Source organism: Pundamilia nyererei, unplaced genomic scaffold, assembly GCF_000239375.1.
Source record: "Pundamilia nyererei isolate P.nyererei 1_Seehausen unplaced genomic scaffold, PunNye1.0 scaffold00112, whole genome shotgun sequence".
Classification (NCBI taxonomy): Eukaryota; Metazoa; Chordata; class Actinopteri; order Cichliformes; family Cichlidae; genus Pundamilia; species Pundamilia nyererei.
In genome coordinates this window covers 1,964,440-1,987,469 of record NW_005187513.1, presented here as the reverse complement: position 1 = coordinate 1,987,469, position 23,030 = coordinate 1,964,440, and the positions used below count along the sequence as shown (strand labels likewise).

At 39.9% G+C, this 23,030-nt stretch overlaps 1 protein-coding gene across 1 annotated transcript; it reads right to left on the bottom strand.

The window, feature by feature from the left end:
• Positions 1-6,965: 6,965 nt before the first annotated feature.
• On the bottom strand, positions 6,966-22,100 carry LOC102211706 (calretinin). The gene is made up of 11 exons (XM_013913007.1): positions 21,887-22,100; positions 15,564-15,640; positions 13,930-14,019; positions 13,646-13,726; positions 12,552-12,608; positions 11,653-11,730; positions 11,432-11,487; positions 11,301-11,340; positions 9,372-9,425; positions 7,686-7,757; positions 6,966-7,550 (listed from the first exon to the last, which is right to left on the bottom strand). The coding sequence occupies exons 1-11, from the start codon at positions 21,978-21,980 to the stop codon at positions 7,434-7,436; spliced, it is 816 nt and encodes a 271-aa protein (XP_013768461.1). The 5' UTR covers positions 21,981-22,100; the 3' UTR covers positions 6,966-7,433.
• Between the last annotated feature and the right edge of the window lie 930 nt (positions 22,101-23,030).

Sequence of the window (23,030 nt, the reverse complement as noted above, 5' to 3'; positions counted from 1 at the left end):
GCAGATGTGTCATTGGATAATGGCAGGTCATCCTGAAACAATCAGAATACTTTATTAATCCCTAAGGAAATTATGTGGGTTACAGTTGTCGATCCTACACAATAATATTCAATATTTAGTATTTACTGTTATATTCACATAGATTATTGCAATGGTGTTGTTTATTATATTGCTCTCTCTTTTTTTTGCTTGTTTTCTCTTTTTTCTTTCTCAACAGGTGATCCAGGTGATTGATATATGTATTTTTTGTCTGTTTGTTTTGTTGGTTTTTGCCCTTTATCACCGTTCCTCTTCCCCGCTGCTTTTCTTTCCCTACCTCTCTTTCTTTCTCCCTTTTCTTTCCCCCAGTCATGTCTGTCCCATGTGTAGCAAGTGAAAATAAAATAAAAATTTAAAAAAAGATTTGATATTATAATCTGATTCTTAATCCCTAGAGTAGTGTGGCATGGAGAGGGCAGTGAAGAAGGGAGGGGGACACTATACATATTTTAAATTACATAACGTCTCCTGGATAAAAGCCATCTGACTCAAATAGGGGAGCTTTACGTCTTTTTAGTCAGTAAATTTTCAGGGGAATTGATTTATTTGACACGGGCATAATAACACTGCATTAAAACACACAGTTATGCACAAGCACCATATGCACTGCATCTAATTTACAACACCTGTCCTGAGGTGAGACAAAGGGAGCCATATATAAAAATATGAAACAGATATAAAAATAAAGCTCAAGTTGAATACAGAGTTATAGTGCGGGTGTGCTTTTATTTCAGCCACAGTTTATTGCTTTTGTTGAAAACACTGAAACTGGTTTGCATTTTTATATCACAACCTTTGCTCTTTTAATGATGGTGAGACGAGATTTTGTGCATTGTGATGTGACAGTTACTGTTTATTGAGGCCTTTGTGCTGTTTGTACTGCAGTGCTGATGTCTGGACTCTAAAATATCTCTGAGTACTGAGGAAGCATGGCATTGTATGTATTTTAAAATAATCCTTAGGTTGGCTTTTAAAGCTAAACATACTTTGTTTTCCTAAAAAATGAAAAGAAAAAAAAACAATGTATTTGTTCATTTTTAAATAACTTTTATTACCTGACCTTACAGTCATGTGATTGGTAGTTTTAGGTTATAGCAGGACTTTTCTGCACACATTATTCACGTCTTTCAAATCTTAGATGTGAGTCTAAGATGATTCCTAGTTCCCTGATAACTTAATTTCTTTTTTTTTCTTCCTTTTTCTTTTTTTTTTTTTGCCATGAATGCTAATTTTTGGCATTGTTTACTTGTAGAAAAAGTAATTGAAAATATTTTTTATTTATTTATTATTTTCACATCTTGTGTTAAATGAGAGAAAATTTAAATTAGAGTAAAATGTCAGTCATATATATGTAATCTCTGTAATATTCTGGATATTTATAAATGAGCAATTTGTATATTTTATAGCTATTTCTTATACTTTGTAACTTTGTAATATATTATATTTTTTAATCAAGTTCAGTCTGTTACTGTTCTTATTGTCTTGGAGCAACTGCAACTACATAATTTCCTTAGTGATTAATAAAGTATTCTGATTCTGGATTTAATGATTCACAGACCATAATGGATATGCACAAATAAATACAAACTTTAAAAAATAATAATTAAGGGAACACTGAGTCATCACAGTATAAGTCAGTTAAAGCTTCCTGGAGGTCATTTTGTAGGGCTCTGGCAGTCATCTTCCTCGTCCTCCTCATACAAAGGAACAAATTCGGGTTATGCTGCTGTCTCTGCTGGGAGACAGAGCTAACCTTCTTGCAACAGCATGTTTAGATGTCATCCTGGAGGAGCTGGACTACCTTTACAAGCTGAATGGGCAGCAGGAGCCCATGCTACCAGAAATGACTCAACACTAGAAAAAAGTTGACATGATAAGGAAGGATAAGGACAGATTAATGATCTGTAGCCGCCGCCTGCTAATCAGGCATTTTACTTAATATAAATAAGAAATAAGATGTAAATAAGATGATTGCAGGAACGATGCCACTACATATTAACAGCATTCTGCAATTACTTGATTTTCCACTTGAGGGCAATATAACACAATAGGCAGTGTCTGTCTGTGAAGGTTCTCAGTCATCCAGGTCATCGTAGTCTAAGGAGCTTGGAAAGTAAAGCGTCTGGACTTCTTTAAAATGCTTGAGGACGTTTCATCTCTCATCCGAGAAGCTTCTTCAGTTCTGATGACTGTAAAGTCAGAAGGTGTCTCATAATATGGCTTAAAACTGTCTTTTTTTTTTCAGCTTTATACATCCTTACCATAGTAATCTTGATGATCACTGTGAAAAATATTAGAAGATGGAGTTCATTCACACTTCAGTGTTTAACATAAAAAATCAAGCACATGATTGTACCTGACACACTGCAGAAGATTGTGCTGTTTCTTTCAAGGAAGTAAAATAAAGAATTGCCATTTCCTGTGTCCGTGTACAGGTTCTCCCCACTAGATGGAGACCTACATATGTCAAATGTCACTATATGTGTACCAGCCAACAATCCAAATTAGCTATGTATCCAACCTTTTATCCAGACAGTTTTATCCAGGGGAAGAGGCAGAGTACAAATTGCCGGTCCACAACCATTTATATTTGTATCCACACTCATAGCAAATAGATAATCATCAATTAAGCTAACATGCATGCATTTGGTCTGTGGGAGTAAGTCAGCATCCAGAGAAAGCAGGAGCTTGGCTGTGTGTAAACTGCACACAGAAAAGCCCGAAACAGCCACCCAGAACTGCCAGCACCCCACAAATGTGACCTGGGAGCTAAACAGCTCCACTAACATAACAAATGACAGGAAGACTGAAAGTTTACATTGGGATCCAACCTTTACAAACACATTGCAATAATCTTTGCTTCCATATTAACATCCAGTCGCCCAACTCCTTTTCTGTTAAACTCCCTTATTCTTTGTGGCCCTCTAATCATTCAGGGTGCACGAATGAGCTGTGGTTTGATGTTAAGGGGCTTCTGCAGTCAGTGCTGCTCTACATGAAGATGTCAGTCATGCTTATTTTCTTCCAGAAGCAAACAAGTTTGCAAGAACAACGACCCCGCTTTCACTCAGTCTGTGTGGAAGGAAAGAGCAATCTGGAAGAGCATCACACAGCAGAGCCTGGAAGTCCATAAAACGTTCTTCTGCAAGTTGACAGAAAACAGCAGCTTTCACTGGCACACCAACACAGTGACAGAACAGGACGTATACTTGGCTTATGTGGGACTGCCAGTGTGCAAAGGAGATATGGATATTTCCAGCAAACCCACATCAGAGAGAGGGACAGACATGAGGAAGAGCACAATGCAGATTTGAGCTTTTTCTTTTTTGTTTAGTCACAAGTAACATGCAAGGGTTTGACTTGGAATAGATTGTAGCTGAAGGTTCATCATTAGTGACTGCACCATATGTTTGTCTGAGTATGATTCAAGTAATATAAATATGTAATAAATAGTAATATAAAATGTTAAAGCTACTAAATCGTACCCCAAAGCAGAATTGAAGTCATCCTACATTTTTGCTAAAACCACTGAGCTGAAAGAAGTTTAAGTGATGAGGAGAAGAAGGAGGCTGAAGAACTGTGATGTAAACAGATCAGAGTGAAAAGAAGCATTAAAATGGAAAAGCACCAGCAAAAGAATAGAGGAAGGAGTGGTGAGAGAGGCCTGTTATTCACTGTAATGCTGAGTGATGTTTCACTGCTTACCTGAGATTTTTGAACAGGCCCTTTAGGAAAATATTACGTAGGATACATGTGATATGTTTCTGTTGCCATGGCTTATAAAACCCCCTCATTATTTACTTCTCTTTATTCCCTGTGAGGTTCTGAGCTCATAGATGGAGAGGGACAGACATGAGGAAGCAGAGCTCTGTGATTATAAAAGGACACAAAGCAGTGCAGAGAACCAACAAACATTACATTTAGTGCATTTATCACATTTAGTAATCAGCACAATGTAAAATAGTGTCTTAAATAGTGTCTATTTATTTTTATTATTTGGAAAAAACTAACGCAAAGAGTTCTGACAACAAATTTAATCTGACAATAGAAATACTGACAGAAATATACAGGAACAAAACAAGTGAAGCTCGTTTCTGCCACTGAAAACACATTTTTCAGTCTATAAGTCAAAAAATTGTGTTATTATATTCAGGTTATAGTTATTTTCTCAGAAGTTTGAGGTAATAAGTCAAAAATTTGAGATAATAACCTGAAATTCTGATTTATAGATGGCAAAAAAAATCCTCTTTCCAGTGGTGAAAACAAAGTTTCATAATAGGAAGATATCAGTACACAATTGTTTTATTCTTCTTGCAATCATGTTGGTGATGCGCAGGGTTCCTAACAAGATAGAGCTTGTTTGGTGCAGTCTGCTGTTTTTTTGTTTTGTTTTTTAAATCTAAGACCTGTAAGGTTTATTATCTTTCTCGGTGATCGGAGGAATATATGAGTATGCGAGGCCGTGCATACATAAACAACTACTTTGCTCCATACTGGTCTTTTTTTCATAGCAATCATTTGGAGGCGGTTTATTTTATTTGGGAATAAACATGCAGGAAAAATGATGGCTTTGTTCTATTACAGAGCCCCAGTAAGTCATAACACTGTGAGCCCGGATGCACAAACCAGGACCCTGAAACTAAAGTGGATAATAGTTTTATTACTCTTACTGGGATCAAGACTTGGTTCCCAGCTTTTTCCACTTATTGTTTATCTGACGTCTCATAAAGCAGAATAAATGAAACACCTGTGAGGGAGTGCAGAGCCCTTAACAATACTTCCTTGAATTTTAATGTGTAAAAAAGCTTGGATGGCCGTTATTATGCACCTTGTGGCCATCCAGCTGCAAAGAACATTATATGTTCTACCTATGAGTGCATTCATCATTATTGCTTTTTAATTGCCCTGTAATAGTACTGTGACTTCAGCTGTGTAGATTTAAAACAGGGTACTCAAATAAAAATATTCGTGTTTCACTTCAGTGTGCGTTTCGGTCCTTGGTGTGGTTTAGGTAGAGGACAAGAGACAGACAATAAGAAGGAAAAAATGTTTGTACAGATTTTTACAGGCAGCATAAAGTCTGCAAAAATCAAACTAATATACATGTCAACAAGTCCTGCTGCACCAGTGGAAAGACGTAAAACAAAAATTGCCACACATCAGCTTTGTGTCTCTAAGCTGAGTCAGAGTGGTGGGTGCAGCAGTCTAAGCAGGGACCTCTGTCTCCCCAGTGACTCGCAGCTCTTCTAGGAAGACAGTGAGGAGTTCCAAAACCATCTGAGAGACATAATCTCTTTAGTGTGTCCCAGTCTAGCCCAGGGTCTCCTCCCGGCTGGGCCTGAAACACCTGATCCAGGAAGTAGATGCTCGAATTAACTTGAAAAAAAAAATTTGTAAAGTATCTGCGAGTCCTCCTGAAACCCTGTGTCCCCATACTGGGATGTTACATTTTGGTTTCGTTGCACCTTATGCTTCATTTTACTCAATAAAGTTGTTCTTGAACTTGTTAAACAATTGTGTTGTACTGTAGAAACAGCCAATGACCCATATGAGCGCATTGCTTAAAAAATAAAGAAAAAACAATATTCTCTTCAAAAACAATGGTTAGTCCAACTAATCCCAAATAACTCAGGGGAATTAAAAATGCATCCCAAACCAAAAGCTTGACTCTGGAGGTTAAAGAATGCAATGTATGATGTAAAACAGGAGATAAAGAGGATAAAGATGGAATAAGTCACGTAAAAACGAAATGCCAGGCTGTATGGGTCCTGCACAGACAGAACTACAGGAAAATATTTTACAGCAGCCTCTAATATTAACATAATTTGCTCATAACATAAAGATAAGTATATATGAGATTTTAAAAAAGCTCCATAGCAAATGCTTTTAAACTCAAAACCTGTGTGAGTGTGTGTGCGTGTGTGTATAATATAAACACTCTCACGGCTCTCATCTGCTTGTCTCATTCCTCTCGCCGAGTGGGACTGATGAGTGTGAGGGAATCAGAGCGGATATAACTCTCGTTTCCTTGTTGTCAGCAGTTAACAGCTCGATCTGCAGCCCAGTTTTTCACTCTGTGCTCTGCTGTGGAAGTTATGTGTGTGTGTGCATGCCCACATGTATGTGACAGTTAAGATTTGCTGCACTTTTTGAGAGTGTGTGCAGTGGCAGCGATGGTGTACATGGAGGGGTGTGCTTTAAAGATAGTGAGTTTAATTAAAGATGAAAGAGTTGATGATTAATTGATGAAAGGTAGACTGTTCCATTGCGCTGAAGTACGGGGGGGTGTTGACCCTCTTCTCATATAGAAAGCAACTGAAAATTGCCAGTATGTAAATACCAGTGATGTGTAATCACATCTTTTGGAGCCTTCTTCCTCATGTTATTCCAGTTTTGGTGAACTATTCCACACATAATCTATAGAAAATATCTGGAAGATCACTTTTGTGGTGGAGACTATGTTCCAGTTAACTAACATCACCAATCATTTCTTATATTTTGCTGCATTATACCAGGTTTTTGCTATATCTGTTTCAGAAAGAGCGAGGCAATCATCCTACTGCTGTTTTGTTGTTCGTATTCTGGCTCGTCTTCCTCTGCTGACTTCATCTCAAAGACTGGTGCCTCTGAGGCTCTCCTCTATAAAAAATGGAGTAGCACAAGCTCTTTTTACATCACACTTTCTGGTACCAGGAGATTAGAAAGTGAAGGTGGAGTGCTCTGGAGAAAACACTCTTGCTCTGGGCATCTGTCCTGCAGTTGTACTCGCCACGAGACACTAGGAGTGAGAACAGACTACATCAACGTCTTACTGCGGCAGCTGTGGCACAGTGGAAACAAGCCCCCTGCTAGCTGATGTGTAACAAAACAGTATTTATGCACTGGTGGGACTTCTTTTGATGCGAGTGAATAACTGGGACAAGAGCTGTCATGTTATATTTATTCATTCTTTCGGTAATATCTTTAGTAAACAGTACAAGCCTCATCAAATAAAACAAGCTCATAATAATAAATGGTGAATGAGTTTGAAATAAATAAACAAATTCAACAGAAGCATTCAACTTGAATTCAACAGGAGGGGAACATATGTCGACAGAAATTAATTTAAAAATAGAAACGCATATCAAAAACGGGACATCAAATGAATAAATACTGAATATATTCCTTTAGTCATTGCTAGCTGTCTCACTATTGAACTGCATGTTTAGAAAAGAAGAAGAAGAAACTCTGATGGTACAAAGACTAAACAGCAGGGCTGCAGTACACTGTGCTTTCAGGAGCATTTTTGTCTTCACTCTAAGTGGTGTAGCGAGGCTGGGGGTCATACATGCAGCAGGTTACATCAGGAGGTAGGAAGGAGGAGGCAGTGGGGGGAGGAGTCCCAGGCAGAGGAGTCACAGCATGGAGTCCCGGCAGAGGACGATCTCCATCTCAGTGCGGTACAGTTTCCCTCCATCTGATAGAGCCATGATGCTCTTCTTGTAATCCTCCAGTCCGGTTGAGTCCACGTCCTGCCATAAATGACACGGGCACACCGAGTCAGCAGATAAGCATACTCTACACTACAGCAATCTCATCTCTGCTCTATATTTAGCAAGTAGACAAGTAACCTGAACTGATTAATCAATAGGCTGACTATTCATTACCATTTTGTTCTTGTCACAGAGGTCCTTCAGCAGAGCATCGAGCTCCTGCTCATCAATACATCCGTTACCATCCTGGTGGATGAGACAAGAGAGGAGGTCTGAATTATACAGACAAGGAAAAGTTCTCCTAAAAGCAGGGATTGAAGCAGGTGAGGGAACCCGAGGATCAGGTGTGGAGGTGCAGCATAGGGGAAAAAACTGCTTAGAAATAAGTCACATAACAACTTGTTTTGTGAGTTTCTTAGTGTGCACGCTGTGAATAATCCCACTGAATTAAACAAGATATACGCAGATGTTTCATGAGCTATTCGGCTGATTTTCCACAATTTGACGCTGTAAAGCAAAAATTTGAATTCAGTGAGTGAATCTAATCATGACCTTAAATATAAACTGATGTCTGCTGCCCTTGATGTACATCCAAACATTGACCATGTAAGCCACAGCCTGCTGTAATCTTCCCCAAAATACTGCACTAAATATGCCAAACTGCCTGATATTCTAATGAAACCTTTAAACAACACAAAAAATAGTACACTTCAATTACTTTTGCAAGATTTTTCACAAAAACATAATTAGGACATCCAATGTATTAAATTTTCTTTTTCTGTGCAGGTGGTGAAGTAAGCTGACGTTTTCCTCAGTCTGCCTTCGGGCACGGCCTCCACTGGGAGCCATCTACACCTGTGTTCAATCACATTATCCTGAATACTTAGTGGCTAGAAGGACAGCAGAACTCCGTCAAATTGTTCGTCTCCCTCATTTGTATGAGGCACTTTGACTCCATGTCTTCCTCTTTTTCCTGGGTCCTGGCTCTGCTGTGCTTACCTGTTATCCAGACTTACCAGTATTGCCAAGGAGTTGCAGCCGTCTCCATCCATCTACACCGGCCAGTACACCCTTCATCAACACTCACAGCGATTCTTTGAGGCTAAGACTGAGACACTAAGACCTCACCTCTTTGTTAATTAGGACAGATGCTTTTTACATTACACTATTAATTTGTTTTTTAAGTAATTCATTCTGTACTAAAGCAGAACAAAAGACTGAAATTCCCAAGATGATAGCAGAACTAAAACTATCCACTTTCTACCACTGATCTGGGCCCGGGTCACAGGAGCAGCAGCCTAAGCAGGGATGCCCAGACCCTTTTATCGCTGGTCACAGCCTCCAGCTCTTCCAGGGCAACACAGATACGCTCCTGAGCCAGCTGAGAGGCATAATCTCCCCAGCGTGTCCCATGTCTGACCCAGTGTGTTTGTTTAGAAAGTATTTCACAGATACTCTGTATGATAATCAAATCAAAATGATTTTATTAATCCCTGCAGTGACATGTGGATCTTTGACTAGTGTTTCTATCCCCAAATCCATGACATTATATAGACTGCCAAGACATTTGGCCGTGATGATGATCCAGAATTATTTGATCCTCAGTTTTCCACCAATCCCCATGAGGGTGACATTTATAGTAGAGAGCAAAACAAAATCATCAAGCACTTGACAATGTAAGATATTCAGAGTTATCCGTAAGGGTGTTAGCATTCTGATCTGAGCAACTAGCCCCAGTACAGCTTTACAAAGCTGCTAGCACAGCTGCACACATCTGTTTAGGTACCACACACCATGCATAATACACAGGAAAGGAATATATAATATGACGGAAGAAGCTGAGGGACATTCTGTTTTCACCTGATCGTAGAAAGTGAAGATGGAGTCAAACTCCTTGACCGTGAGTCTGATACCCTGTGTGTAAGAGAAAAACAGAGAGGAGTGAAATTTGTTAGAAACTGATGGGTATTTCTAGAGAGCGGTAAAAGCCCCACCAGATCCAGAACCGATATTAATCCATGTAGATTATGATAACTGGGACTAGAGTTCAGTTAATCCTCAGCAGACAGACTAATCCTCTGTCCGAAAGAAATTGCAGATCTGCCCTCACAAGTCAGCTGTACATATCATGACATGGTACACATGGGATGTATATGTGGAATGGAAGGTGAAACCTATACACACAGAGGTCATGTTTCTTTTTTTTTAATAATAATCTTCTACAGTGCTGTTTACAAGTATTTCACCTCTTCCTGATGTCTTTTTTTTGCATATTTGTCACACTTACATGATCCAGATAATCAAAAAACTAAACACTAGACAAAAATAACCTGAGTAAATACTAAAGGGAAAAATCTATCCAATCTGCTGTGTGAGAAAGTGTTCCCCCGTTTGTAAAATAATGAGTTAACATTTTTTTGGAAAGCTGGGTTCAGTTTCACTCACCACACCTGAGCCAGACCTGTATAGTCAAGACGTGACTTAAATAGACCCTGAAGCAGGCTAGAAGAGCCCAAGAAGAGCTGAGAAACAAAGCCTGGAAAGGGTTATAAAGCCATTTCTAAGGCTTTGAGACTCTACTGAACCACAATGAGGGCTGTTATCAACAAATGGAGAAAACCTGGAACAGTGGTGAATGTTCCCAGGAGTGACAAGGAGTTAAAGGTTCACACAGACACCTGCTAATAAGTGCTACGTAACAGACTTCTTCAGCTTTTCAAGCAGGTCAGAGTCTCGGCTTTAACTGGGTCACTGTAACACGTTGATTTTTTTCCTTTTTCAGCCCTTCTGTTGTAGATTTGCTGCTGTGTTTGGGATCATTGTCCTCTTGCATAACTCACTTTGGGCCAAGCTTTAGCTGTCAGACAGATGGCTTCACATCCGACTCTAGATCACTTTGGTATATAGATGCGTTCATAGTCTACTCATTGACTCCAAGGTGCCTAGGTCCTGTGGCAGCAAAACAAACCAAAATCATCAATCCTCAACCACCACTGCACTGACAGGTGGTATGAGGTGTTTGTGCTGACATGAAAGTGTCCAAAAGACATTGTTCTGGAAGTCTAGTGGTTCGTTCAGATGTAACGTTGAAGACATAAAATGTGCTGCCATTTTTTTCTTTTTTTTTTTAGAGAGAAGAAGCTTTTTGCTGGAAACCCTGCCAAACAGGCCACACTTGTTCTTTTTTCTCATTTTACTGTCACAAACTTTAACACTTAGCGTGCTAACTGAAGTCTGTAGAGTCTGTGATGTGGGTTTTGGGTTTTTATGTGAGTTTGTGGAGATGTATTAACACACACCTGAGTGCTACAGATGTGCTACAGACCAGTGAACTGCCAAAACCTCTGTTTTTTGTTTTTTTTTTGTATAGCGTTGCTGACACTTCCCAATGATCAATTAAATCAAGCAGATTTGATTAGCAGCACCTAGCTGCTAAGCCTCTTCCTGTGAAACCTTTCTTTCTTACGTGACTGTACCTGACCAACGTTGTTGTCCTGCCAGACAGGTCTTATCTGCCTGGCTGGACTGCTTCAGTGGTTTACAAAATCCCAGCTCAATCAGGCATTCACAGAGAAAGATGTTGATCCTAGAAATCTCATCTCAATACTCCAAGAAACATGGAGCCCATCTGGCTGCAGGAGGGGAACTTAGACTATCATATATTTAGCTATCATATATAATTTTGTTCTGAATCTCTGGAGAGCTCTTCAGCTTCTGACTTATTCACATCAACAGGAACTGACGGGATCTGAAGGAACAGGCTTTTGTCGCTTATAAGCATAATCTTACCTGGAACTTCAGCAGGAAATTTTCCTGGACCGGCAAGAGCCTGTGGTGAAACACAGACATGTGAACGATGTCCTTAAAGAAAAGTTTTAAAAATGTTCCTAACAAACAAATAACACAAAGACGACACTCACCTGGCCATCTCAGAGAGGCCCAGCTTCCCATCGCCATTAAGATCAAACATATTTAGCTACACAGAAAGAAAATTAACAGGGAATTTATTGAAGTAATGTATCACATATTAACTACTCAAGGGAGCTTAAATGTGGCAGTTAAGTGTTTAGCCCACAGCAATACAGGGTTATTCTGTGCTAATGGGCTGCAATGTTTGCAATCTTTGCCTCGTGGCACTCACAATCGTCTGCGTGTATTCATTAAGCTTCTTGTCTTCATAGTTTCTGTTCGCCTTCTTCAGCAGGTCTGACAGGAAACCCTGAAGTGAGAACAAAATAACCACCTCAGCCACTGATTAGATGAGCAAGCTGAGTATTTGTTTTCAAGTTGAGGTTTTGTTTTTCACATGACAGAATTTTTAATGGAGTGTGTCATGTCCATGTGCAGTTTCAGAGTAGTTCAATCAGTAGCACCGATTCTTCCAATAGCGTAACACACAGAAATGAATCATCTCAACCAAGGACAGATTCGTTTAGTGTATTCGCTGCACAGCCAGTCACACTCCACATATTATCTACTTACTGCTGCCTTTTGGTTGTGAAAGGAAAATGACATGTGTAACTAGTCAAAGCATTTTCTAAATATGTCTTAAATACTGGCGTGTCTATGTAAATTGCCCCTACGTGTGATATTAATTAGTTATTATCACATGTAGGGGCAATACTGCAGCCATAGTGATCAATTTGAATTTACTGCACAGATCACTGCCCCATGCAGCAATCAGCTGTATAGTAGCACACATAGAGACTACTGAAGTCATCTTTTGCTGTTTCATTTATAATTAGAAGTGTTGTGTAGGCCTGAATCAGGAGGAAAAGACCTAAAGTTTGAATTAATGCTTTTATGTGGATGCAGCAAAGCGTGTCTGCACGCAGAGATGGAGCCACTCAATCTGTTTAGGATTACATACATGGATAGTCCATGACGAAGACTACATAGGGTCACACACTGGGTCACATTTACCTAGAGTCTGAAGAAAATGGTTTGCAGAGAAGATTTCTAAAATGCATGAACAAAACCAACAAAACGGTCCATCTGCATAATGATACTACATTTATTTTTGCTTTATTTGTGATTTACCTTCAGCTCATTCGATTCAATGTATCCACTGCGGTCAGTGTCATACTTCCGCCAGGCCTGTCGGACAAGAATAATGTTTTCAGAAAACACCATATCATCTTTAACCACTTTGACAGTAAAATAATAAAACTAAATCCTTACACACTCATAAAAACTCAAGTAAAAACAAACACTGTGTAAATGTTGACTCTGTGAAAGACCTCATCAACGATGGATACCTAAAAGTCCTCCAGCGCTCTCTGCGTTTCCCCTGCACAAAGCTGTGCTCCATTCATAATGTATGGCTATCTGAGAATAGCTTTAACACACAGAACAGCCTGAACATCACACCACTAAAAACCTTCTAAAGTAGCGCACATCAAGTGTGTGTTTGTACAGTTTATTTACAATTTAAGCTCACCAGATGTTTTCTCTCAAACAGGAAATCTCTGCTTTATTAAGCACAAGGTGTTAAACTATCTCTGGAAAAACTCCTTCAATGTAATTAATCCATTATAGGTGATATAAAGATGCTTTTCAGGCTCAGAGTCATCAGATAACTATTTACTCTTTTTACTAATTGCTTCTAATTTTAGGTTATTTCAACTATTCATCAAAATGGCCAAAGAGAATTTATGCACATCAGTGATGTCATTCTGCTGCCAGGCGTGAGTGTGACCTAGATCTCAAACACAGCAGTTTTTAGGACAATATCGACTATTTTATGAGTATCCAGGGTTCTAATTAACAATTCACACCTAGTGGATTGTCTCTGTACGAAACAGGTGTCCTAACTTGGGAGGAAAATGAAAGGAAATGTGAGTCAGCTGAACGGGCGTCCCACAGGACGGGCTGTAATGGCACACGGACTTGAGGCGATTGTGAGCAAATTTCACAGCTCACTAAGATTTATTAGTCACTGAGCAACTTTCCCTCCAAAATATGGGACTTCAAAAGAAGCACAGAAGGAAGGAGGCTAATTCTTTACATTCAACTGAATGGCTTTGGATAAGAATATGAGCTTGGCTAACCAAATTTGTAGGGTTATGTAAGAGTGCTCGCTGCATATCAACAGTTAAAGCCTGGGACACAGATGTGTATATATGCCAACTTACTGCCATGAATTCAGAACTGGATCCAACAAACTCTCTGAAACAGATCAGGAAGTTTTCTTCTGTGGGCAGAATCTGAGCCAACTGCAGAGTGATACATGAAGAAATGGGAAGATTATTAACCAACGTCACATATTTTATGTTATTTGTTTGTAGTTACAGAGTGGGAAGCATTTGAAATGTAGGCTTCATATAAACAATTGCCGTTCACAGTGAAGACAAACAGGGAACAGAAGAGGATGAATGAGGCTGGATAAAAAGTTTGTAAGAAAATAAATTGTTCTCACCTCTGACATCTCAATTCTCCCATCAGAATTCTTGTCAAAGCTGGCCATGAACTCTTTCATCTTTTCTTTGAATGTGGCGTGTGAGGGATCCTGCAAACACATCGAATTACACTTATCAAGATATATGAAATATATGAAAGGTTACTCTCATAGAGTAATGTTTAGTAATGGGCATTACTCTTGAAAACAGAACAAAACACCACAATCTGAAAATAGACAGCTCTCTTCCTCCAGCTCTCAACCTCTTCATTCTAAGCCCCGCACATCATGGGCTAAAAATAAATACATGATTTTGGGGCTTTCAGTGGAATACTTTTAGGTTTACAAGCTCTGCCTTTGCAGAGGGTAGAAGAAGCATAAAAAGTGGCCATATGTCTCTTGATCTGCACAAAATGATCCCTATGAGTGCCACCCACTCCAATCTGAGACATTATCAGATGATGATGATAATGATGAATAAAATGGTGGTAAAAAAAATATAATGCAACATTTTTATAAATAAGCCATTAGATAAATGCTGGAGAGAATCATTTATCTTGGGATTTATTGCATGAACAAAGATTTTAATTCAATTATAATTGAATGCACTCTTAATGGTGGTGTTTATTTCTGAGGTGGCAGCAGCACATTAGAGCTCTGAAACCTTAAACTGGATACATTTCAACTTTAAAATGTTACCATACCTCAGTCTTGTACTGAAGGAAATGTGAGAATCACTTTAGTTTGTTTCGTTTTTAGTATCAATGTGAAAGTAATTTTAGTGACTGAACGGGTATTCTTGTTGTGTATTTTGTGTTCGAATAGCTGAAATTCTAACAGAGTAAAATACACTTTGTAGCACATCAGCATCAAGCATAACAACATTTATACATTTTCTGTATCACCAAATTAATACATGCATGTTCTCGTGATAAAGTGACGCAGATTTTGCACATATAAAGGCTACAGGAGCTCATCTGATTACAGGGGTTTTCTCTGTATTATTGTAGTGTTTTTAGCTTGCAATATAAAGCACCTTGTGATATTTTTTTATTGTGCAATTTACTTCTAATATTTTTTTATTTGAGGATTTTTCTTTTTTTTTAACCAAGATTTATATTTTACAATCAAGGTTTATGTTTTTTATTGTATATTTTATTTTATAGTTCATATTTATTTTTAATTTAGTGACTGTTATATATAATATAACAGCCTGTACAGCACTTTGATCAACTGATATGATACAGGGATAAATTTTGACTTCACTTCACTTGAAGCTGAGCGATAGGCAAGTTGTCCATTTATATTAACTGATTAGGGCAAAACGGTTGTGCAGTGGTCAGCGCTGTTGCCTCACAACAAGAAGCTTCAGGTTTCCTGGGTTCAAATTCAGGCTCTTTCTATGTGGAGTTTGCCTCCATTTCTCTCCAAAGACATGCACCTTAGGTTAATTGGTGATTCTATATTGACTGTAGGTGTGTATAGGAGCGTAAATGGCTGTCTGTCTCTTGATGATCGACTGGCGACCTTTCCAAGGTGTACTTTGCCTCTTGCCCTATGACGGCTGGGACAAATTTTTCAACACCCCCACAACCCTGAATTGGACAAGTGGAAGAAAATAAACTGATGGATGTACAAAGAGTAAACACACTCACCATCCCTGCTCCTCGTCTTGCATTCTCCAGCTCGCTGAAGAAGTTTTCTAACTCCTTCCCTTCGATGTAACCATTTCCTGCGGCGCATCAGAGGAACAAAATTAGTTTGGCACAAATGATGTTATGAGGCTTTTAAGTCGCCTCAAGTTTTGTTGACTGTTCAAAAGTTTAATTAAAGACTCAGATGTGGATGAGTGATTAAAGGTCACCAGGGGTTCTTTAAATTTGGCAACAGCCGCCAAACATTGAGCTCTAGTTCGGTCTCAAGTCCTCTTACCCCAGTAAGCAGTTCACAGGAGTGTATATGGAGCCTGTACATGCCCACAGCTTCACCAAAATCACTCTCTAAATATATTTGGCTGGTCCATCCATCAAATCAGCACAAAAATCTGAATAAAACTCTGGATGACCACTGGACAAGATATGAGTGAATCCTGGAGGACGTCCACACTGGGAAATAAGATGACCAGCTGCTATATCATCTCTACAGAAGTAAAACTTACTCTGATGAACTGGAGAGGTATGTTACACAAAAACAAGGTCATGCTAAGCTGACATTTAGCTGTGTGGCGATTCAGTGTCATGCTGAAATAAATAAAAGAACAGTCAAGCGCTGCCAGAGTGTAAGCAGCATAATGAGCGCTTCGTTTTCTTGCCTAAGAGGGTGAAAGCGTTCGGTCAGATTGATGCTTATTGGGGCATCCTGTCCCTCTGTCTGGGTTTGTGCTTCTTATGACGATCACATGACCCGAGATAATTTAACACAATAATTTACTTCACTGGTTTGCCTGCAAGTTCCACTAACAGGGTAACATAAATTACACTCCCCAGTCTCTTTTTAATCATAAGAATGAGTCCCATCTGTGTACTATACCAAGGGGGGAGGGGTTGCTTTTTATGTTGCAAAAATAGACATCGATGTAAAGGTTATTTCAAATAAAACAGAGTAAAATGCAGAGATGCACTCTGCTCCTGTCTTAATCTCTTATCCTCTCATCTCCCTTCCTTTTTGATCGTTTTCTCCCTCCCTCCCTTCCTCTCATCTCGGTGCCCAGCATTATTTGGACACTTTATCTGATAGGTGCTCCATGTCTCCATCTGGGCTATGGGTGAGCCGATGTTTCGACATAAACATGTCAGTTTTTCAGAGAAAGATTACAAAGCTTTGGGTGCAAAAAACCCCAAAAGATACAACATGCAAAAACTACACAGCCTCGGTTCAGCAGATAGTGATGTTCAGTTGAGATTCCCTTTATTTTTTACTGTTTCTAAGAGGCTGGGATTTAAATGGTAAAATGGCTGGACGACCATAATCTCTATCAAAGTGCAAATTAATGATAGAGAGCTTTTAAATTGCAGAATTTAAGCTATAAAAATCATCTGGTCATCAAGATGTCAGGAGAAAGGGTCAACAGTCTGACCATTAATTTTTGCATCACACTATTACTTGTATAGATAAATAACTGAACGAGTGAATGAACAAGCAAAGATAAAATGTCCAAAAAACAAAAAATATCTTTGGTATTAAAATAAAATGTATTAAAATAAGGAGGAATCCTTATTTTAATACATTTTATTAAATGATATGGTACAGAGTTGTCTCATAGTGAAAAGAGTGGATTTGAGCGTTTGTATGTGGATGTTGTGCGTTCTCTATGTGCGTGAGTGGGTGCTTGTTTCTTCCCACTATCTTTCAGAACTGGTTAATTTAAATTGATCGTGGCAGTTTTTCTCTCTGTGCTGGCCTTGTGGTGGAGTGGTGCTCAAGCCAGGGTGTCCACTGCCTTTAACCTTTTGCCAGATGTGATAGCCTCCCAGCAAAGAAAGTGAATGGGTGGATGCTAAGGAGGTTGGAAAAGAGCGCATAATCTGTGGTGATATTTCTATCATATGTCCGCGCCCCGCGCCTACATAAGCAACACCTCTCAGCTCATCGGCGCCCGCTGCCAGAGTTTATGTTGCAGTCCGAATCTCAGCTGTCACATGGAGCGCACCACTGCACACTGAGCAGATGCAGTCCTTTCTCTCCCCAAACAAAAACACAGCTCAACTGCTGATTGCTCAGTGACACCTCGGAAACAATTCAGCTGATGCACGATGACTAAAAATGACAAAAGAGGGTCATGTGGGAAACAGATTTCTCAGAGAGGGCGCCTGAGTGTTTCACCCCTAGGTGTGAACACAAACCCACATGAGGCACTACATGCTGCAGTATCAGCTGTATGAGTTGTTTTTGTTTGTATGACAAAGAGGAATATTTGATTCATTCTTTGTGTTTAATTCCCTGCAAAGCAAAGTCTTCTGTCAGATACACTTTATATCAAAGATGGATAAAGTCACCGGGTCTGAAAAGTGAAACCCGGCTGTTGTTTTTTTAATGACCAACAGGGGGCAGCTCCTCTGGTTTAAAAAAAACGAGTTCAATTTAATAAAAATCTATAAGAAAATAATCATACTTGACAGTGATTTATGAACTTAATAAACATTTTCCCCGTGAGTTTGTGGTACCAATCATGAGTTTAAAATCTTCTTTAATGCAAAGCAATGTTCATTTGCATTAATATGGTCCCATTTAGAGTAGAATTTATAATACAGCAGGATATACTTTAGGATGTGACTACCTCATGATTGAGCATCCAGTGCAATGTCCTCAGTTTATCACTTTTCACCTATGACATATGCTTTCAGAAAATCTAACTGGTTAACTTGAGGTCTCCAAACAAGAATCTACAAACCAGTGGTTAGTGTCACTGTGACTGCATCCGTCTGGTAAATACAATCCTTGCTGCACTACAGAAAGGAATTTGTTGATGCCCTTTCTGTCAACAAAAGCGCACTGCCTACATATCATCCAAAACAGACTGTTGAGGTTGTGATTAACTCATTTCTCTCACTTTTGCAATTTAGTCCATCTTGGAGTGGGGAATTAATTACTCCTCACCTTTACTGAGCTGCTCCTAACCCTCTCCTTCTACAGGCACAGTTAAGCCACAAAAATAACTTAGATTAGGAACAAATTGGGGTTAAAATGAGCTAAAGTGTTGAAAGGGAGCAGGATTTACAGTGAGGCTTATTGTGAAAGCTCTGTGGGCCACTGCAGTACTGTCAGGCTGTGCTGTTCGATGAAAACAAACTGCAAATTTATCGGACAACTAAAGGTCATGACTTTTTCTCAATGGCTTCAGAGGGTAATCTTTCAACTGAAGTTGCAAAATGAAAATATGTATAGCTGGATCGGCTCATCGTGAAACAAAGTGGGGCGATGAAAGCACTCTTCTGCAGTTCAGCTGCCCCACAGTTAAACAAATATCTATTTGTATATCAGATATAATATCACTAATTGTAAATATGCATCAACTAAACTCAGACTAAACTTAGGAATTTTATTTACTTTTATTCCTTGAAACTGATATAACAGCTTTTGTAGTTTTGATCCATTTATAGACTAAAATAAGATTTGTTTTCATTTCAAATCTTAGAAATTAAAATAAAAAACTGAAAATTTCATTCCACCTTGAGCACTTAATGTTACTTTAAAGATATTTTATAATGAAGTCTACCTCAAAATTAATTACACTGATCATTGCTTTCCTCTGTGATGCAAGTTATGCTATATTCATATTCATTTTAGTGCAAACTGTCCAGTTTCGGAGATGCTGGCTGTAGAGATGTCTGCCTTCTCCTGCCTTGTAATTTTCAAAGTTTGAAAATGCATTTCAAAATCTGGTCTTTTTCTTGAAATCATGACCCAGATACTCAAAAAAATCTATTGTGCTTGCACTGAGAATTTTCTTTCTACTATCCACATCCCCAAAACAAAACAAAGAAAGCGTATAGCTGCAGACCTCTAAAGATCAGGACTGTTCCTGTAGAAACATCTGTCACAGAAATACATTCAAGTAATTGTTTTCTGTATGGGTTTATCATTGTGGCCCACTTTACAATGTTGCTTCACTGCATTGACGGTTGTGAGCAGTTGCAGTTTTTCTAAGGTACCTCCAGGGGGCGTCAATCAGGTTGAAGTCTTGACTTTGACTGGACCATCGCTGCACGTTGATTCTTTACTTTTGCAGCCATTCTCTTGCAGATTTGTTGCTGTGCTTGGGATCATAGTTCTGTTGCATGACCCAATTTTGGCCAAGCTTTAGCTGCTTGACAGATGGCCTCACATTTGATTCTAGAATACTTTGGTATACAGAGCAGTTCATGGTTAACTCAACGACTTTAAGGTGCTCAGATCTTGTGGCTGCAAAAACAAGTCCAAATCACCACCCCTCCACCATGATGCTTAACGGCTGATGTAGGAGCCATTTTTTATGTTGGTACCTTATGTATGCCGCTAGAGGTCACCTTTTGTGTTTTACGACATGGTGTGTCTATGGGAATGTATTTAAGGTAGACACGTAATTAACGGCAGGTGTGTTGTTGTTCGGAAGGAGCAAACAGTTTGTGACTGCTGTGGTGTCATGATATGGTGTTGGATAAAGAGAACTGTTGACATCAAATACAACAGAGGGAAGTGGAATAAAGATTCAAAATGAACAAGGTAAGTACGGCTGGAGTTATTGGACTGTAACAAGTTTAACAAGCTCATTCATATCAGTGGCATCGCGTCACCCCCGCCAACGAACACCTCAGTGGCTTCAGCTGGTCTGAGGTGTTCTTGCTGATGTGCTGTGTTTGGTTTTCTCCAAACACAGTGCTGTGCATTATGGCCAAACATTTCCGCTTCAATTGACATTGTTCCAGAAGTTGTGTGGGTTGTTCACATGCAACTTTGCAGACCTAAGCTGTGCTGCAACGTTCTTTTTAGAGAGAAGAGAGTTTGTCCAGCCAACCCATTCGAAAAAGTCATACTTGTTTGGCTTTTTAGTTTAACTTTTAACATGCTAACTGGGGCCACTAAAGTCTGGGCCTTTTACAGTTTCTCTGAGCATTGGACATCTAGCCTTGTCTACCCCTGTGAACATTGCGGTATTGTGCTAACACACGTGAATGTTTCAGACCAGCAGACGTCCTCATATAAGCATTTAATCAAGGTCACCTGATCAGCAGCACCTAGCTGCATATTCATATTCCTATGAAAGCAGGTAGGGTGTAACTAGTTTTTTACATGACTGTAGCTAACATTGCAGCTCACACATGAGCCCCTCATGGAGGCATGGGAAGATGGTCACTTTCTCCTGGAGAGTGATTGGGTTGCTTAGTAGAAAATAGGCCTGAAACCTCTCTCAACAGTTCAAGGTAGGTTTTTATTTGCTTGTTTGCTTGTTTTGGTGCTTTAAATGCCACACAGAAAGTTCCACTTGTTCTCCAATGCAACAGCTCACACTAAAACAATATACTTTGATAAATACAACCAGAGTAAAAATACCTATATCTTATTAAATGAAATTAACACTTGCATTAATGAAGGCCCTTATATAAGTGGCTGTTTGCCAGTGAGCATGCATTCTGGCACATTTACATGGCCATCTTTTAACATCGACCCTAACCTGAACCTGTTTATATCCTTAACCCTAAAAGCAAGTGGAGGGCTGTGATAGACAGGATCATCCAACATGTCCTCAATCCAGTGGTCTAAAACTCAAACTGATCCTCATAACGTGTACACACACACACACACACACACACACACACCATCCACTCTCCACTTCACTGTAAGCTCCACCCAACAAAATCCAGAGAGAAAAAAAACACACTCCTTCACTCTTGCATCCTCTCATCTCTTACCTTTTCACGCTCCCTCCATCCCCCACCCTGCTACCCCTTTCCCCCTCCCTCCTCTGCATCCACATCGCTCTCTCCCCTATCTCCCCTTCACTCTCTCTTTTCTATCTTTCAGCCCTTCGTCTCACTGCTTCTGATCTGTTTTTTTCCCTTCGCCCTCTTTGTCAGCATCCTCTTCGTAACACAACTTTACAATCCACTGCAGACCCCCTGACACATTTCTATAGTAAATAAAGTCACAACGTAAATGACCAACAGTGATTTAATCTGGTGGATTTTACTAAGTAAAACAGGAAAATTGTTTACTCATATCACAAATGTATCCTATATATAGTAACCTATTAGTTCAATTTTCTTACTGCAGTTTGTGACATTACTGCACTGATTCTGCAGATTTTTTACTACATTTTACAGTCGCTGAATTCTTTTTTTCAACGCACAAAAGGTTTTCAACTCTAGCTGGACACAAAATTCTCTTATATGCACTAATTTCAACCCCATCTTTTACATAATTACTGTTTAGTAATAAACACAAATTGATCCGATGGCTAGTTCCACAGTCATTAGACAGGCGGACACTTGAGAGCACTGACCGTCTACGTCAAAATGCTTCCAGATGTCGATGAACTGCGCTGCGGTCAGCTCAGCCAGGTGCAGTTGGGGCGGCTGTTGCGGTTGAGTTGCCATCTTTGCTGTTTCTCCCAGCTTTAAGTCGTCCACAGTAGTTGGAGGTAAACTTTTCCCGGTGTAGAGTTCCTCGGGTCTGTGGGATGCGCCTCCTCAGCCGGGGCTTTTAAACCACCCGCGATGCCCGCGCTTCTGCTGTGCGCCACACGGGGGCGTCTCGACCGCGTGGAGAGCAACAGCAGAAGACCAATTACAAGAGGAGAGAGTGTGTGTGTGTGTGTGTGGGGGGGGGGGGGTCCTCTGGGCTTTGTATATGAGTCACCATTAACTGCCGTCCAGGCTGCTGGTTTCATAGAAGGATCATTATACATCAGCCAATCCTGCTGCTCCCGCAAGGGGAAAATTACATCAAACAATTTATTCTAAAGCAGGGCGCCCTGCTGGCTCCAGTGGGTCTACTCACATCTATGTCATGCCTGTCTCTGCCAGTCCTGCATCTCCCTGAAATGTGAATGATCAGATAAAGTGTTAAATTAATGTCCAACCACACCTGAGGAGGAGGAAGAACTCGTAAAAATGAAAGGCTGAGGGCCATCCTTTCTCACAAATTCCTACTCCACTGCTTTTTCTTTTGAGATGACCCATCTGTCTTTCCTTCCATCACCTCCTCCCCTCTCAACCTCCCACACCCTTTAGCATCAATCTTCCGGACCTGTGCAGGTGAGAGGGGAACTCAGTCTCCCCAGCCAATCAAACACGTACTTGGCTTCTATCCAAGCAGCAGCAGCAGTAGCTGTTCTTGAATGGCCACTAAATCACCTAAATTCGTTTGTTCGTTCTGCAGTGCACTGTTGTCCCCCTTTTCCTCACCTTCCCCTCATTCTGTGGTTCTTATCCCTCTCTGGTTTGGACCCCAAAGAAGGATAGTTGGTGTGCTGGGGGAAGGGACTCAGACGATGAGGATGAAGAAGAAGAAGGAGACACTTTATCTCCTCACTGCAGAGCTGTGTGCTGCAGAGAAATGGAGGAAAAAAGAAGGAGAGAGAGCAGGAGAGGGCAGCTTATAAGTGTGTGTGTGTGTGTGTGTGTGTGTGTGTGTGTGTGTGTGTG

Coding starts and splice junctions, on each gene's coding strand:
- LOC102211706 (XM_013913007.1), bottom strand. CDS start 21,980: ATGGCAACTCAACCGCAACAGCCGCCCCAACTGCACCTGGCTGAGCTG. Junction 11,731..12,551: donor TTGAATCGAATGAGCTGAAG/GTAAATCACAAA, acceptor TTCTCACTTCAG/GGTTTCCTGTCAGACCTGCT. Junction 7,551..7,685: donor TCTGTGACAAGAACAAAATG/GTAATGAATAGT, acceptor CATTTATGGCAG/GACGTGGACTCAACCGGACT.